Source organism: Syngnathus scovelli, chromosome 18 (genome assembly GCF_024217435.2).
Source record: "Syngnathus scovelli strain Florida chromosome 18, RoL_Ssco_1.2, whole genome shotgun sequence".
NCBI lineage: Eukaryota > Metazoa > Chordata > Actinopteri > Syngnathiformes > Syngnathidae > Syngnathus > Syngnathus scovelli.
Genome location: NC_090864.1, coordinates 9,630,274 through 9,647,202, shown reverse-complemented (window position 1 = coordinate 9,647,202; position 16,929 = coordinate 9,630,274). Strand labels below are relative to the sequence as shown.

Genomic DNA, 16,929 nt, shown 5'->3' with positions numbered 1-16,929 from the left:
GCTCGTGCAAAAGAAAAAAAATATTAGTCAAATGCATTGTAAAAATGTTTATTTATTGTAATTTAAAAAATATATATTTTATTAATCAGTTATCAGAAGTTCCTTCCGACAAGTTTTGAAATTGGCATTAGCCTAAAAAGAATATACGTTGGTTGGGTCCTACTTTGATTTTGGCTACATTGTTAAAATTTGTACTATGGGTTCGAGTTTCAACTGGTATCATGTCTCATCGTGGCTAGTAAAGGCTTGCTTGAGCCAGAGGAACCTTCCTCCCAAGCTTTTCATGACAGACGCCGCATCTGACATGTCCCATCCCTCCATTGCAGCAACTTTTTTTTGTTTACGTTCCACAGACAGCAATTAATGGCCTTTCAGCATCTGTCAGAATGTGGAGAAAAATCACACACTCAAGACTGAAAGCCAAAGTGGCTGAAAGAAAAAAATCCCCAAAGCAAACACCTGTCATGTTAACACAAGCTGTACAGTAGTGTTGATGCATTACACACAGACACACACATGCACACACACACTTTGCATAGCCGTCTTGCTTTTTGTTGCGACACAAGAGAGGGGGAAGACAGACACGGACAAAGTGCTTGAGTGTCAAGGAAGATGGATGACAAGAGAGGAACATATGGTCCACTGTTGTTTTCCTACTAAATCCTCCTTTTAGCGTGTGGCTGTTAGCTTCATTTCCAAGTGTTTGGACTGAGATTGCATTGACGTGAGTGGGACAGAACATGCCACATTGTTACTGAGTGCAAAATAGAAGGGAATGACACAAACCACAGAGCTGAAGGAGTAGCCAGCGTAACATGTTGTTTTTATCAAATTGCAATTGGTTAGGAAACATCTAGTGCTTCACTTGTAGTACTAGTAGAGCACAGATGCTTACTCGAGTGCACGTAAGCTGAAATCACCCAAAAAAAACTTGCTACCTAAAATTGTATACGTGGGTATTTTTAATAGTGGGGCAAATTATTACTTGGGTGGGGAGCATGATTGTTGGGTGGAGTGCACCTTGAGGCCATATGTCAACCAAATGTGCCCACAAACGGAATAAAAACACATTCTCAAGAAACATTGATATATATTATGGGAAAAAAATAATATAGCAACTTATGATAAAACTCAAAAACAACATTGAGTCATAGCAGCTTCATTTTAATTTAATTCTGTCTTTAATTTTATTAGAATATGCAGCGAGCCCAGATGAAAAACATTGCATTTGGGACACCACTGGGCCACTACTCGGTCCCTCTTTTTTTTCTGTCCAAGAGGGATTTTTTTCAATGCCAATGCAATGGTTCTGTTTGTATTGGACAGTTAGCATGCAGTGGGCCTATACATAGCATTAGAATGAATACTGCTGGTGCCAAACAAGCAAGTTTAGTGCTTGCTTGCAGATGAATTGCGGTCGCACGCTTGCCTTCTGCTGACAGCCACAAAAGCTATAATTTTGAGTTAAAGCCGGTATAATGAGCACTGCTGAAAAAAGCCCATTGTATATTCACGTCGCTTTAGTGTTTATTAATGTACATATACTCCCTCATGTTCGATTGTTTTGTACTTACAGTTTGTTTTAGTTTGTTCATATTGCACAGAATCCTAATTAACCTAAAAACTTGTTCTAAAAGGGGTCATAAATTAATGCAGTGATTCTTAGAAGGGGGCTGCCTATCACTAGTGGTACTCACAGATTTTTTTTTTTTATTTCATGGAATTTTCGTTATTTTGGAATATTTTTTTCTGTTTTGTTTGTTTAAATCTAGCATTTAAAAATAATAATAAGGTAAAAAAGAAGAACAGGGTATTTTTACAATACTTACCCCCTAACAGAAGATGGCGGCAGTGTATTCAAACGCTGTTTGAGAGTCACGCAAAACGAAGAAGTGGTTGGTGACGTTTTTGTGCGTCATGACGTAGTTCCTTACGTACGCTCACATCTCATAACCCCATGCGTAAGCTACCCTGAACGTTGACATTGGAACAGAACGTGGTTAAAAGTACTCCAGTAAGTGCTTATTTTGATTTTTTTGTTGTTACGCTTCACATTATATTTGAGTAACCCTTACAACTAGCTTTTACTCACTGTGAATTTTTCGCCGGATTTAACGAATTTTGTTTGAATCTTCAGGTAATATTAGCAATGCTACGAAACTCTTGACTGTGGGTAGAAATAAGCGTCTATATAATATCAGTTGTTTGATATTTTAATAATTGCAGTTTTTAATTTAATAATATTTAATAAAACGCAAGTATGCGGGTTCAGAATTCAAGTGTCGCTGCTAAATTACTGATGCTAGTTAGCACAGGTTATTTTACAGAGGTATTATGTATGTATATGTTTGCATGCACTAAGAGGGTCATTATGACGCAATTGCGTAATTACTTGAGTAGATTTTTAAGTAAAGGAGTCAAATTAGTACTTCTATTTCCCCCCCAGTATCTGTACAAGACAAACTAATAAGAAAACATTTACCTACCTTGGATGTGATTCCCAAGCTTGCAGAAGTATTGATTTTTCTTTTCCCGCTTGCTTCCACTTTTTAATTCAGGCAGGATGGGGGCCTTGACTTCAACACCTGCAACTTCTACAGTTCAAGCAGAGGCAATGATTGCCACCCCTCCTCAAGGCTGTCCTATGCACAAAGAAAATCAGCCTGTTAAAGGTGCTGATGCATATTTTAGTAGCATGGAAACTGTGCTAATATTATCTAATACTTGTCTCTTATATTTTTTTTAAAGTTGTATCTCCCCCGTCAGAGTGTCCCATGCATAAAACTCAGCCAGTTGCAGGTAGGTACAGGTCAATAGGTCAAGTTGGAGCTTACTATCTGCATTGTGACATCACATCATATCCTGTTGCAGTGTCTCCGCCTCCGGAGTGTCCGATGCACAAAGCTGAAGCCGGCCCAGATCACCAGGCTCGGGCCTATGAATTTGTGGAGTGTCCCATGAAAGCTGCAGCAGGCTCGAAGAATGACATTGACCCTACAAATATGGTACAATAAATCCTTTTTTGTTCTATTATTTGTTGGAACGGCTACAAAAGGAATATCATTTTCACAACATTTTTTTCATTTCCTCAGATGCCTCCTCCTAACCAAACACCTGCTCCAGACCAACCCTTCGAGTTATCCCTCAACAGAGAAGAATCTAACATTCCTCGCCATGGCAGCGAAAAGCACTGGGTGTACCCATCTGAACAGATGTTCTGGAATGCCATGCTGAGGAAGGGGTCAGTGTGTAAACCTGAAGTGTTTCTCCTATTTATCGTAATCATCATTTTGTTTTTTAACTCTTTTGTTTAATTGAACACTTAGGTGGCGCTGGCGTGAAGATGACCTTGCTGCTGGCGACATGACCAACATCATCAAAATCCACAACAAGAACAATGAACAAGCCTGGCATGAGATCCTGAAGTGGGAGGCCCTGCATGCAGGGTGAGGCATGAATTAATCGATAGAACCAGAGTATTTTTTCCACAGTATTTGTATTTAAATTAGTCTACTGTAAAATATTCCTGCAGTGAATGTCCATGTGGTCCATCCTTGAAGAGATTTGGAGGGAAAGCCAAAGAGTACTCGCCAAGGGCTCGTTTCCGTCATTGGATGGGGTAAGCCAATTTTCAATTTCATGTGGATATTGATATCTGGGTATTTGTCTTTTATTGATTTCATTAAATATGAATTCAATTGTGTTTGACACAAAAATGTGGTTTATAAATGAAATGTAAATTGCCATTAATTTAATGTCATTTTAAAAATGTATTGAGAAATATCATCAGTATATAAAAATTGTCCATAATGAGGCAATGAACAGAATTTTTTATTTATATATATATAATGTATATATATATAAATAAAAATAAAATGTCCACTTGCAGCCTCTAGTCAGATCAAACACAAGCTGCATCTTTTTTTTTTTTTGTGCTTTGCTCTTCTCTGATAATCATACAAACAATGGCTTCATTATGTGAGGCTGGTTGAGAAACGGCACTTAAGCGCTACAAAGTAGCATAGCGAGTACCTCATTTGCCTCTCCGATGCCTCGTCGTCGCTCTCGTAGCTACGAGCTGCCCTTTGACCGTCACGACTGGATCGTTGACCGCTGTGGAAAGGAGGTCCGCTACGTCATCGACTATTATGATGGAGAAATCGACAAAGAAACGTACCAGTTCTCCATCCTGGATGTACGCCCGGCTTTTGACTCTTTAGGTGCCGTATGGGATCGCATGAAAGTGGCCTGGTGGCGATGGACCTCCTGAAGAACTCTTGCATGAACTTCAAGGTGCTCATTTCAGCTCTTTGCAATTTTTGTGTTGCTGTGTGAAGACAAATCAGCTTTTGGCGACCTAATCACAGCTTGTAAGAAATAGTCTTCAGCTAATTTAAGACTTGCTTTGAAGTTCACTGTTATTTTATTTTTTTTAAATAGGATAAGTTATTACTGCTCAAGTTTCTATTTGTACAAATTACCTTGAAATATCACAAAAACTGTATTGTACCAAGTGTTATGTAAGAAATAAAACAAAGTAGTTAATTGTTAAAGTAATTCTCATGTAAACGTTTGGAGACCACTGCTTTCCATATTATATCAATATACTGTAACTAATAAAAATTTCCATCAACCTACTGGACACAAAATAATGACTCTTTATATCAACAACTTTTCCTCGGGGGTCACATTTGTGGTTTAAAATCTCCAAACTATTATGAGACATTTTAAATTATAGTTTCTTATAATTGTGAATTAATGCTCATGATGTTTAAACAGGGCAATTGAAACAGTGACCCTCCAGCCACATGGATGCAGTTTCAAGTATGAACAAAAGGGGGAAGTGTTACACCAAATTTTATGTCTTGATTTGCAATTGAGGGACCCACGTCACCTCTAATGGTTCCTATACTTTATATATATATGATTGTAGCTTGTAGTGATGTAACGGCATCATACTGAGGCAATTGTAATATTTTAATTAATATAATTTTATTGCAACATAGGTTAGATAATATTTAGAATATTTGAATGTAGTGTTCAATTTCTGACACACTTGGATGATTTATTCTAATTTTTTTATTCAAAGACACATTTTATAGGTTCATAATCGAATCCATGCCCTGCATAACGCAAACATCTTAGCCCCACCACCGCTGTGAGGCAGTTTCCGGCCTTGCTTGTGTTGTTGACAATAAAATCACCTATCTCCACAGGCAGTTATGTACTTCCATAGCATAGGCCACCTTCACAGCAGAACCGCTTGCGAGGCCATGGGAAGCCTGCCCGTGTCCTGTGGCGCTGTCTATTGAGTTATACTTCCTTTTTTTTCTGCAGACCACATCAAAATACGATGCAATGTGCTCATTTGTGAGCCTTACCGGTGCTGGCAGGCACCTTTTATGTTTCCGAGCAAGCAAGCTGGGTTTATTGAATGACTGTTCTAGCAACATTTCATTTATTGAAAGTGAAAGTAAACCCAAATGTATGAAAAACAAGCATTTCTAAGCATCGTTTTTATTTTTTTAATTGATTAGGTAATGTCACAAAACTTTATTAGCAAACCCAACGTCACAGAAAATCATCTCTAAGGGTTTTAAGAAGAAACTTTGATACTTTACATTTAAGACACAAAGCAGGGAAAGCTAAGAATCGCTTAAGGCTGAATTTCAAAATGTCTAGAACAAAAATAAATGTAAATATTCTGCGCTGAATCCCCAGACAATGTCCATGACCGAGAGCTAGGGAAAGAAGAACCAGACCTCTTGAATCTTTGATGAGTTCCCTTCGAAAGCGTAACGAGGTCATTTTCTTTCTGGTTATCAAAATAGAGGATGTATGCTTCACTGTACATGGTCTTGGGACTGATGTATTCATTTCGACTTAATTTTCACAGCATCGCTGACTGCACAGGGTACAAATAAAGCGAAACAGCCGTCGGAACACGTCCCGCAAGTTCATTGAGCTGAAGGGCCTCGATGCAATTTACAAACCTTCACATTTGCTGTTTATTTCTGCTTTAGTTTATCCTCAAGTGGCTTTTGTGGAATAAATGCCAATGGGCACATCTGGCCATGTCGAATTGATGAACAGCTATAGGTTACGTCAGTGGACGGAGCAGAAATCTAATACGCAGTTAAGGCAGCAGACGTAACATTTCTTCAGGCTGTTGCATTGCATTACGTCCATGGAGAATCCGATTTTACTGCATGTGTGTGTTTGTCGTACTGTTGGTGTGGTGGGTGATTATCTTAAAGGTATAGTACACATTGCATAGTGATTGATTTTTAGGGTATTGGTTCACAAACTTATACAATTATTATTTTAAATTAACCCTCAGTATGGCTCCAAAGAAAGAGCAAACGATAGTTTTAGAAAATGTATCCATGAGAATAATATTTGATTCTGATCTCATAATGCAGTTTGTTTCATCTGCTGGGGACCAAAATTGATTTTAATTGGCAAAACTCGGCAGGCTTCTGACTCCATAGATGAGTATCAAGGGTAATAGAGGTTGACAGATTGGTTAAAGTTTACAGAGAAATGTCCAAAAAGCTGGAGTGAACAAACTATTTCAATAGCCTGATTAATTTCTGCATGTACCGCCATCTCCTGATTTGCGTTTCTCTTCACACCCTGCGGTCATATTTTGCTGCGAGGCTAAACTGTCGTATTGAAGCATGGCTATAAATGCCAAGAGAATATGTTCTTGTTTAATTGATGCCTTTGTTTCACGTGCCCCGAGGCAATTTGTTTTTACTTCCTGCCCGAGGAGAAAGATCATACAACGCTGCCCCTGCTGGTGTAGAAAGTGCTGATAGAATATTAAAGAGGTCTGAGGATTAGCATGACACTGTTGGTCAAGATTGTTTCCTTCATTTCCGGGATCAAAAGTGGCACAGCTAAAGAAAAAAACGGCAATGTGTGAATATAAGATAAAGTCTACAATTCTTGAGTACAAAAGACAATTTAAAAACATTCGTCAATTATAACCACATGTCCTAAAAGCAACTCGATTGTGCCCAGTAGAGTTCTGAGGTTTGCAGAATCAGTTCGATTGGTGGAGCCCAGAGTTCAAAATGCTAATTAACAGAAAATCAAGGTGGTATTTGAAACAAATGGTAATTAGACTACAACTGTCAGATACAAGACGATGGATATAAAAACAAACAGAGCAACAAGAATTTTAATAATTAGGCATCAACGACAGCAGAAGTGACGCAGGGGACTCTGCTCGTGCCCCAAGCAGATTGCGTAAACAAAAAAAAACAAATGGCGCGTGACGGTAAGAATCTTCATTAGGACAAAAGTAGAGCTTTGCTGCCATCTATAGGCAATTGCAGTGCAGTTGGGGGCATCAGTTAATCATGGATTTGAGCGCATAACTTGGCTAACTCTGATATTTTGTAATCAAAAGTATGTTATGGGTAAATTAGCGTAACATTTTTTATTACCGAAAATACACACTCAAAGTAGTTGATGGTTTTCTCTAGACAGTGACAAAGCCTACACAGCATCTCCTCCCTCCACTCCTTGGCGATGATGCCGAAAAGCTTTGACACAGACGTCGACATCTCAATCAGGGCCGAGCGCTTCATCCCACATCTCCTCGGGGATGTAATCACTCCTCCTCCAATTTGGCATAAGCTGCTTATCGTTCTACCGGGAGCAATGACCAACGACTTTTATGGCGTGGGCCACTGACAAATGGAGAGATATTCCCCATCTGCCAACTAGTGTCTGTTCACGATGGGGCTGATAAACTATTGTGAGGATCAGGGGTGAGGCCCTTTATAATTACTTCTCCAGTGATCATCCAATTTCACCTGGTGTAAGGGATCAATATCACAAGACGGTGCCTTGATGACTTACAAAGTCGCCTAATCTCACTTAATACCGCTTTCAATGAGGGGGCTAGGTAGGAGGTCTTTATACGATCGGACAATGGGCTATAGAAGTACACGCAACACCTTCAGTGTCTGGTGAAATTATATTTGTTGTAAGTACTTTTGGGCTCCTTTTGTTGTTGAAATAGTCTGAAACAGTACACTGAAAAATATAATTGCAATAATAAACGTACTGTTCATGAAGGCTGTCGAAATGAATCAGTTAATCGGCAACTAATCGGTTCTCAAATTAATGGACAACTATTTTAAGAATCGGTTGAGACTAAGCTGTTAAAATGTTTGCCATCTAGACTACTGAGGTATCATGAATGTTTATATTTTTTAAAATTAATCAGTGCAGTGAAAAATACAATTGCAATAATAAACGTACTGTTCATGAAGGCTGTCGAAATTAATCTGTTAATCGGCAACTAATCGGTTCTCGAATTAATCGACCACTATTTTAAGAATCGGTTGAGACTAAGCTGTTCAAATGTTTGCCATCTAGACTACTGAGCTATCATGAACGTTTATATTTTTGAAAATTAATCAAGGGCCACTTTACATGTGGGCGGTGGGGTCCCCGCCGGTTGTGCAACCCTAACCCTAACACACTATTTGCTCCCTATTGACATGCCTGTTCTTTAATCTGGAAAGTATATGCTAATGAGCTGTGAATTCATTTAGCATCCATTCACGTCATTGTTAGACATTGATTCCGCTCAACCAGAAACATGAGCACTAATTACGAGTTTGATTAGGGGGAGAGGCAAAGAAAGAAACGATGCGCTCAGTGAAGGTAACCCTCAACCCTGCCTCTTGTGTAAGGCTGGAAGATTCCAGTGTTTTGCATGTGTGGGCTTTTGTGTGCTTAATTGCACAATGTGGGTAGTGATGTCTTTGTTGTGATGAGACCATTTAGAAGACTTAGACTTTCTCGTTTTTATTTAATCTAATTCTCCGATCAGTACATTTAAATCATCATTGAATCAAGAAGTCATGTTTAAACTGTATAATGTGAAATTTTTTTTAGATTCGTTATTTTTGATGATGCTTTTCTTCATTCTAATTTTTAAATCCCGATATGCTCCCAAATAATAGCCCGAATCCAGAAAGTAACGCCCACGAAATACGTTTGCCTGTAGGTACCACAAGATGGCAGCATAACACTACTTTTATATTAGACAGGACTTTGGCCCCTCCCAAATCACATGTTCAAGTGTTGATACTTAGCCCATTAAATAGTGCAAGGCCTAAACCAAACCCCAAACGTAAATTGCAGATCATACATTTCATCTGAAAAACCACAATTGATTTTTAATGTACCTCTGAATATTATTCCAATATTGAGCATGAAATGAGATTTTCAATACAAACATGGCACACATCCACTATTTCCATGCAGCCCAGCTTGGCTTTTATCTTGTCAGAGCAGACGACTGCACAATCAAGCCGCATTACCTTTTGAAAGTGTCTAGAAAGGACCGGCAACAATAGCAACATTCACTTCAATTTTACATGCTGCAAATATTCCATGATTCCCCACACCAACAAAGACAAGACTCACTGCTGAGCGCATCCTCCAAAGTGCTTCAGGACATGAGAGGAAATGGCAAAAGCACTTGCCCCTTATGCTAATCAAAGTGGATCTATTTAGTATTCTCTCCAGGGGCTCACTAGATTTCCCCCCCCCCCCTTTAAATTCACAACAACACAAAGAAACTCTGATTGTGCCCCCTATGCTAATTCTCTGAAAACTTTGTACTCCAAATGAAACCCTGTATCATGTGATCTCCATCTCACCATGCTCCAAGTGTTCATTTCACAAATGCACAAAGATGGCAAAGGTAAAATATTTTGTAGAAAGATATTAAAAGTGTGACAGGAAACGAAAATAGAACAACACGTGTCAGAAATGGGGATAAGGTTAGGGTTAGGGTTAGGGTTAGGGTTAAATCCTGGCATGTTTTTCCCAATACTGTAATGGTATAAATATATTGTTTACAATACAAAAAAACTAATTTATTTTTCTTTTAATTTTAGTTGATCAAGAACAGCTTACCTGTATGGAATATAAATTTGAAGTAATAAAACTTATGAAGTAGCGGTGCAACGATTAATCCATTACTAATCAAATTAATCAGTACTTTTTGATCATTGATTTTGATATTTTCAAAATGGCATTCAAATATTTGCAATTTATAACATACATTCTTTTTCTTGCTCTTCATTCTGCTGCAAACCTTCGAGTAGACAACAGCACTGCCGGGCATGTTGTGGCACAAACCGGTACTGCACCCGTGGGCAGTTGCCTTTGTTTCTGAATGTTTATTTGCAAAAATATATTCATTGTGCCAACCCTCTGAGGCAAAATAATTTAAGGCAGGAACACAATTTAACGTTTATTCTCTTAGGTTTTAAATAACCTCTTGTTGTAATACCATCACCATGCAGATTCGGAATTGCTATGAACGTGACGAAATAGCTCGAATTGATTCGAACGCACCGACAAGCGCATCTGTCTGCCTCCTTTGTTGTGGAGGATGCTGTGAATCGGATGCATTTGTGGTCCTCAGCCAACTTCCAGTGGGGTCAATCAGAGCGGACCGACGCAGGGTCATGCTCGCACACGTCTCTCTCAGGCTTTCATTAATATTATTTTGTTGCCGAGCCGTGTCGCTGGCTTATTGCTCTCCTGCACGCTTCACATTTCAATGAGGCTTACCTTTGTGCTTTACGATATTTCATGACAAGGAATTATTCATTTTGGATGAAAGGCACATGAAAGCCTGGCTGGAAAATGAATCGAGGCTGCTCGATGGCAATCGCAAGACTTGCATTGTTGTATACCTGCAATATTTGTCACGTGTTGAGGTTGGATTGGTCGGGACTACTAATTCAACTTCATCTTTAAATTGAACAAAACTGATTTGGAATTGAGACGATCACAATACGGCAAGTGAGGAGAGACATATTACATTAAAAAGCTATATGAACCCAATCCACAAACTAAAAATGTAATTCCTTTAAAAAAAAAAAAAGCTTTTTTCGTAAAGTCTATATTTACGGAGGACTCTTCCTCCTTGACACCTCAACGTTAGTATGGCTTGAGCCCTAATACCTTTTGACACAGTGCCAACATGTTTGACCCTTGATCCAAGCAAAATCCAATTAAAGTGACATGCAGCCAAAGGAGGCAAAATCCTACCACTAGAGGTCGTTGCTGCACTGCGCTGTAGTTGTAATTGGCCAGTGAGCGTGAGAGGCGTGGGCGGTCGTTGTCTGACATTCTATAGAAACACAAGTTAATGAAAGTGTGAGAGAGAGAGACAGAGATTACGTGAACATTGGATTTAATTGGACTTCTTTAAATAGCACTGGAACACGCACACACAGATGTGCTTTGTGAATATTTTTCATTCTTTGTGCTTTCACGGTGGACTCGGTCTCGAAAACCCTCACAGAGGTTTATAGGTCATCTTTGACATTCTTTGTTTATCGGCTCACGTGATAAGACCATATTGTGGTATCAAAGACTTTTATAAATGTAATCTGCAATCAAACATAGTGTGTGTGTGTGAAGGGGGGGGGGGGTGTTCATTTTTGCAAATAAAATTCAGCCTTTTTTGAAATGCGGAATGTAAAAGGGCTATTGAAATAATCGATTCACATGTGGATTATTTTGCTGATTAATTGATGAAGTTTTATTTACCATTTCTCATTTTGAATCGACAAATAAAAATGTATTCAGTTACTAGTTCGGTCTTTATATGTCATAAAATGGTTAAAAATGTTTTCCTTAGAAAAAGCCGATGCTTGCAAATGTCACCTTGAATAAACACAAAGATAATAATTCTGCTTTCGTGGAAAACGACAGACATATTCGTTTTTACCGACGAGTGGCTGGAACTCTGAGATCCGCCGGCATTAATTCACTCATTTCTGATTCGATAAAAAGAATAAAAGTGACCATTATGAGCATTAATTGTAGTTATACCACTTTGAGATCAGCTTTTTTGTTTATTTTCATAAAATACGTTCACTGCCTTATATATCGGGCCATGACTGTTGATTCCGCTTATTTTATCAGCTAGAAATGACTCATGAATATACAATAAACGCGACCTTGTGCTTTTCTCGTATTCCTCCCCGATACAAAAGCAGCCTTGCTGTCCTGGCATATCTCCGCATTTTCCACACAGCGCTCACAAAGAAGGCCAGTGTGTATTTGCTATATTTGAAAGGAGAACTCGTTCCAAAGCTGTGTGTGCGTGCGTGCGTGACTGCAAGTATATTGTGTTAGGTTTCTGCCATTTAGGAAGCAACGACCGGTGGTGGCTTAAGGTCGATCAATTCTGTCTCTTCCTTTTCCTCTAATCAGACAAAAGGCGTAGCTTTAATTGCAGCTGCAAAGAGGCCCTTGCAGTGGGTGGACTTAAATGTTTCTGCTCATCCCAGTTGCTATCCATGTTTTATATATTTTATGGTGGTGATATATATAAAAAGTCATACTAGCGGGAACTTCGGAGATCATCAACACAATAAGTTAAATCGAACCACCTTTTTTTTTTTTAGTACCGACAGTATTAAAAGAATGAAGGATTTAAACCCTTTTTTTTCCCCCCCTCCCTACTCTACACCTTACTTATCACTTATGATGGAAAAGGACTGATAGACTTCTCTTAATCCCGCTTCAGGCTTTTCTGACTAGCAGGAGAAAAGGATTTAATGTCGGCCGAAGCTATTTCCTTGAGGGCTTCTTATACTCTGAGGAGCATTTTGTTGGTGTCAAGTGCCCAACATACAGTTAATGGAAGGAAAAACACCCAATGGCTTTCCCCTAGGCTACGTAGGTGTTAATATTTTCTTCACATATGGCACTCTTGTTATATTAGGGGCAGATGATCCCAATACACCAGTGACTTTATGTTATAAAGAGATTTTCCTTCTGACAGGCAGGTATTGCTCAGGAGCCTTTCTGGTGTCGACGATTAAAATGATCTAATGGTCATAGCAGGACGTTGGATTATCGTTAGCAAGACTGCTTCAAATTTTATTCGAGGCAATTTTGCATGTTCTCCTTGTATGGGTTTCTCCAAAAATTCTTCATAATTAATTTATTTGAGCAGCAGAAAAGCTTCCATGAATGTTTATAAGAAAAAAAAAATGTACTTGATTTTTATTTCGACACCCAACTCAAAACTTTACTTAAGAAAAAAAGAGTGACAAAATGAAACTATCTCAAGGTGAAGTAATGGCATAAGCATTTAGGTTCTGGAAGGCCATCCAACAGAAGAAAAGAAGCATCAAATTGGAAATTGACCTTGACGAGACATTGGTGTTCCCAAGGCATGTCAGAAATAAAAGCGTAAGTGGGGACAAAGACAACCTTGCAATCTTAAAGCTTTTTTTTTTTTTTTCCAGCCATTTTGCTTCATTTGACCAATTCTCCCGACAAACTGCCCCCACTCTTCATGTCGGTGGTACTGAGGTGTTAATTCTGCCAGTGTTACTGTCTGAGCCTGCAAAAGCACACCTGCTCTTTCTACTTCCACTCCCATTAAGAGTCCACGGCTTTTTCTGTGGGGGTATTGATCAACTTCACAGTATTTGTCCGTTACCATTCTTGGAGAAAACACCGAATGGGCTCAGACGCTGTATTTTCATTAGAAGACTCCACAGACACAAAAAGCATGGAAGAGGTAAAGGGCATCAAGCAGAAGATTAAGGAAATCAAGTTTGATGCTTCTCCGCCAGCTTCTTGGCTGTCCTTTAAGTTGGTTTATTAGGGAGCTTGTTTGTCTGACTCTTGACCGGTTCAGCTTGTTTTGAGTGAAATTCTAAGGCCCCCCTGTCAAGTACCTTGAAAGTGCTGGGAAAGAGAACATTTTAAACATGATTAAGGTTTACTTCGTGTGACATTATAGTGTTGATGATAATACCGTATTTTCCGGACTATAAGGCATCATGTCAGATTTTTCATCCAAATCAAATCATTCTCCATTTGATCTTTTTTATTTCAACTTCAGATGCAACAAATTACTTTATAATCACAAAATAATGAGCCATAGTCTTTTTGATTCATGATTCATAGTCTTCAGCGGGCCACTTATGATTGATTTCATGACACAATGCTTCGGGCCAGTTTAAATTTAGGAATTTGGTCCATATATAAGGTGACTGTTGGCTTTTGAGAAAATTTTAGGCTTTTAGGTGCGCCTTATAGTCCGGAAAATACGGTAGATGCAACAGAACTGGATGCATTTTTGTATCTTCATGTGAATCATTCTGTCACCTCCTCAAATAACTAGCAGTCTGTCCCTTGAGTCAAGATAAATTAGGCTCCAGATCCTTGCATTGGGATCGGAAAATGAATGAATTGATTGATTGGTAGAATTGACCTGACTCAAATGGATAGACACAAGCCAGATAAGAATGACTCTTAATGAGGTCCAAGAATAACTGTCATCGTGTCTCCCAATTTTTTCCAGCTAGTCTACATTCTTAAAATTGACCAAGGTGCGAACATGGTCAAGAGAATCTTAAAAATGAAAGCTGTAATATTCCCAAATCACCCCATAAGGTTTTTTTTTTGCTGTTTTCCTGTCACTGCAGGGCTTTAATCCTCCTGTTGTCTCACTATCAAGTGGAGAAAGCATGAAATAATAAAGCAACATGGGAGAAAGGAGGAGGTGCATTATGTCCCTGAAGAGCATCCTCTAGGGAAATAGCCCACCCCCAAGCCCTGTAAAACCCACAAGAAGATTATTAAAAAGCCACCCCCTATTCATAGTGACCCCCTCATTCCTCCTCCACTCGATACATTTACTCCTCATACATAATATCGCTCATATACATAACAAAAGGCAAGGCACAAGACAAATCCAAATGGTTAGTTAATAGCTATGCATTACATTTCAGCCACATTTGAGCTTTTTTTTTCTCCAGAAAATGGAATAAAATTACATAACTGCTGTTCAGAATTGATACATGTTGGTTTAGGTTTAACGAGTAAAAGAAGTTCTGTTGAGCTACACGTGAAACTAGTTCAGCACATCTCAGTATTTGGTTTAAATAAAGCACACTGCTATAATTCCAGATAATATGTAATATATAATAAAGTGGTGCCAGTCTTGCATATTCTAAAATGATTCCGCCACTGCTCACTGGAGACAATTGTTCAAAATGAATTAATAACAAAGAAAGAGATGCAGCATAGTTTGCAGGTCAGGGTTAACTTTTTCAATCCTCGACAATCGCAAATAAAAAGCCTTGCTTGGAATTACAAATATTGTTTGCACACAAATAAATACGCTTCGGGGCTCACCGTATTTGTGCTTGTGTAGTTTTCTACACAAAGAGCAATGAAAACAATTGATGGTATGATTTTGGATTCATTTTGTAAATAATCATCTAGCATACCTCGAGGTGTATCTTAATATTAATAATATTGAGCCTGAGAAGGAATAAAAGAAATAAAAAGGCAGTTATAAAAAGTGTTTCAAAACATTTGGATATGCGAAACGAGACATCTTTTCATGATTTATTAATTGTTATAATGTAAAAATACTCTATTTAAATATACACATTAATATATCATGCAAAATTAGCACGTGCCATATATTTTTGACAAAATAAATCGCCATTCATACGACAGAATAAATCAGGGATTCTTTCGAGTTTTGTGTTCGATTAAACGGACCCAGCTTTCCATTAAAACCAGTAAACAGTTCTGCAGTGGTTTTCAGCCGAACAAGCCGTCTACCGAGCATATATCCTTTGTTTCGTTAAATCCCACAAGAGCATGTTTCAGAGTGCTTTACAGTCATTAACTGACCTTCCCGGTTTGAACCTCTCCACATATAAGATTGGCGGAAAAGCCTCCAAGTCACAGTGTAACAGGAGGATTATTTTATTTTATGCTCCAGTCTGATTTCATCCTGAAATACAAGTGGGAGGTCATTTCTTTGCATTGTTTTTGATTTAACGGCATTCTGCGGACGCACGAGGGACTTGATCATATTTTCATGTTGCCATTTTTAAAATTGTCCATTTAATATGCAGGTGGCGGAAAAAAAATCCGTTTCTATTCGTGCAGCCTCCTGGCAATATTACGTTGCCTTCATGAACAGTCTTTTACATGTCAGTTGCTCTCGACACCAAAAAAAAAAAAAAAGCTACAATGTAAAAATAGGGATAATCATGACCACTTTCAAATCGTATTTCCTGAGAATGCCCATGTTGGAGCGTAATAGCAGTATCACCCACGCACCTTCTCCATTGCACACCTGGCAAATTGTTGTGGAAAGTACCAGTAACTATGGGATTGTCCATTGGCAGATACAATTGAAGAATTTACAGATTTAAAACATAGGCTGAGATCGTCGAGGGTGTCAAACTCAAGGCCCGGGGGCCCGATACGGCCCGCCACATCATTTTATGTGGCCCGCGAAGACAAATTGTGCATCCAATTCGTGTGTCATTACTAGAATTGCAAATTGTATTCACTTTTTTAATATTTGACCAGTTTTTACTCGTCTGATTTGAAAACGAGTTATTTGCATTTTGAGCAGGAATGCTAAATTCCCAAATTCACTTTTTCATATGTAATCTGTTTTATTTGCCAGCATTCAACGCTAAAATGTTTCTTATAAAGGCTGACAGCAATAAAATATACCTTCTATAATTGGCAAAAGCACCCCGGCACATTTAGTTTGCCCACTTTAACTGGCCCACTGAGGCTTTCTGTTGCTCCCATGCTGTTGATCAGGCGGTGGTCACTAGGTGCATTGGAGAAGAGCCACCATAGCAACAGAGCTATTTGAAATCAATGGGGTCATAACTGTGGCGTAAATAGACAGAAAATTGGGCTCCTCGCTTGAGGCCAGAGGATGCCGTGGCTTGCATCAATAGCTGCTACCCTTGAGTGGAAGATGCTGCACCCACCAAGCTCCAGCTCCAAATTGAATTCCATGGAAAAATAAATGGGAAAATGAAAACATTGATAAACCTCCAAGAGCTGAATGAAAGCTTCGATGTTGTT

At 38.7% G+C, this 16,929-nt stretch overlaps 1 protein-coding gene and 1 long non-coding RNA gene across 5 annotated transcripts in view; one reads left to right on the top strand and one right to left on the bottom strand.

Annotated features, from left to right (window-relative positions):
• Positions 1–34: 34 nt before the first annotated feature.
• LOC125985692 (uncharacterized) lies at positions 35–2,623 on the bottom strand. Its single transcript, XR_007487402.1, has 2 exons — positions 2,487–2,623; positions 35–378 (listed from the first exon to the last, which is right to left on the bottom strand). It is a non-coding gene; the product is annotated as an uncharacterized lncRNA (long non-coding RNA).
• The window catches only part of LOC125985688 (polypyrimidine tract-binding protein 2), a 112,081-nt gene continuing 97,130 nt past the window's right edge, over positions 1,979–16,929 (top strand). For all 4 annotated transcript variants that reach the window (XR_007487399.2, XR_007487398.2, XM_049748675.1 and 1 more), the window contains exons 1-7: positions 1,979–2,014; positions 2,559–2,672; positions 2,749–2,799; positions 2,872–3,005; positions 3,093–3,241; positions 3,327–3,446; positions 3,533–3,619. Coding sequence is in view for 2 of the 4 variants with exons in the window: in XM_049748675.1 (XP_049604632.1) it covers positions 2,564–2,672; positions 2,749–2,799; positions 2,872–3,005; positions 3,093–3,241; positions 3,327–3,446; positions 3,533–3,619 (650 nt within the window). In the remaining 2 variants the exon portion in view is untranslated. The remainder of the gene's footprint in view (positions 2,015–2,558; positions 2,673–2,748; positions 2,800–2,871; positions 3,006–3,092; positions 3,242–3,326; positions 3,447–3,532; positions 3,620–16,929) is intronic.